This window comes from Octopus bimaculoides, chromosome 28, assembly GCF_001194135.2.
Source record: "Octopus bimaculoides isolate UCB-OBI-ISO-001 chromosome 28, ASM119413v2, whole genome shotgun sequence".
Taxonomy (NCBI): Eukaryota; Metazoa; Mollusca; class Cephalopoda; order Octopoda; family Octopodidae; genus Octopus; species Octopus bimaculoides.
Genome location: NC_069008.1, coordinates 1432130 through 1433440, shown reverse-complemented (window position 1 = coordinate 1433440; position 1311 = coordinate 1432130). Strand labels below are relative to the sequence as shown.

At 41.7% G+C, this 1311-nt stretch overlaps 1 protein-coding gene across 1 annotated transcript in view; it reads right to left on the bottom strand.

Moving 5' to 3' along the window:
• Positions 1-756: 756 nt before the first annotated feature.
• LOC106870588 (uncharacterized) overlaps positions 757-1311 on the bottom strand; it is a 27409-nt gene continuing 26854 nt past the window's right edge. Inside the window, exon 14 of the mRNA XM_014916718.2 lies at positions 757-1152. Coding sequence (XP_014772204.2) covers positions 772-1152 — 381 coding nt within the window. The 3' untranslated portion in view covers positions 757-771. The remainder of the gene's footprint in view (positions 1153-1311) is intronic.

The following is a 1311-nucleotide window of genomic DNA, read 5'->3' as shown; positions in this document are numbered from 1 at the left end:
CCCCCATCCCCCTCCTCCTCCTCCTCCTCCACCTCCTTCAGCATCGTCATCATCATCATCATCATCATCATCATTACCATCGTTATCGTCATCATCTTTGCCTTTATCATCATCACTTTCGTCATTGTCATCATTGTCATCACCGTCATCATTGTCATCATTGTTGTCATCCTCTTTACTCACAAGTGGTCAAATTACTCACCAACGTTAAAATCACATCTTGCCCGGGATCAAATCTTTAATCATTAGGGTTAATCATTAGTCACCGGGGTTAATCATTAATCACCAGGTGTCAAAATTGTACTCATGAAAAATCAAGCATTACTCACCAAGGATCAAATCATGTCTTACCAGTGATCAAATCATTAATCACTAGGATTAATCATTAATTAATGAGGTTAATCATTGCTCATCAAGGGTCAAAACCATCAGGAATTAAACATTATTCACCTATGGTCAAACTATGTCTTACTAGGGATCATTCATTAATCACTGGTTAATCCTTAATCACTAATGTTAATCATCACTCACCAGGGGTTAAAATCTTACTCGTCAGGGATCAGAAGTACTCAGAAAGTGTCAAAACCTTTCTTTCCAGGGATGAAATCATTAATCACAAGGGTTAATCATTAATCATTATTCACCAGAGTCCAAATATTACTCACCAGGGACCAAACACTAAACATCTTAATTCAAATGTCAAAACATCAACAATCAGAAGTGAAAACATTAATCCCCTGCATCAATCATTACTCGCCAAGGGATAAAGCATCACTCCCTAACCGAACAGAGGTGGGAGTTAGTGGACAAGCATTCATTACTCACCGTTATGTTGAATTCCCGGGCCATAGGGTTGTAGTTGCCATTGAATGCAAATGTTCGCTCATCACCGCGGGCAGTGACGTATGAGAGTTCAATCCCAAAGTTGGCTGGTCTTTGGACCCGTAGCTCCAGGTTCACACCATATTTGAGCAGGGGTCGATTGGCTGAGACAAACAGCCTATATTTGCCACCATACCTGGTGTTCTCCTTCACAAGTCCAAACTCCATTTCTGCAGATTTCTTTGGATCATGATCAATGTTGACAATGGATTTCACATAAAACAGCTTATCAGTACGGCCCCAGGTCACGTCGTTCGTCCACTGGATTATCTAGGGACCAGACAGAAGGAAAGAGAAAGAAAAAAATAAGGATATATAATATATATAGTAGTGGTAGTGGTGGTGGTGGTGGTTGTGGTGGTGGTGGTGGTGCTGGTAGTGGTGGCGGTTGTGGTGGTGGTGGTGCTGGTAGTGGTGGCGGTTGTGGTG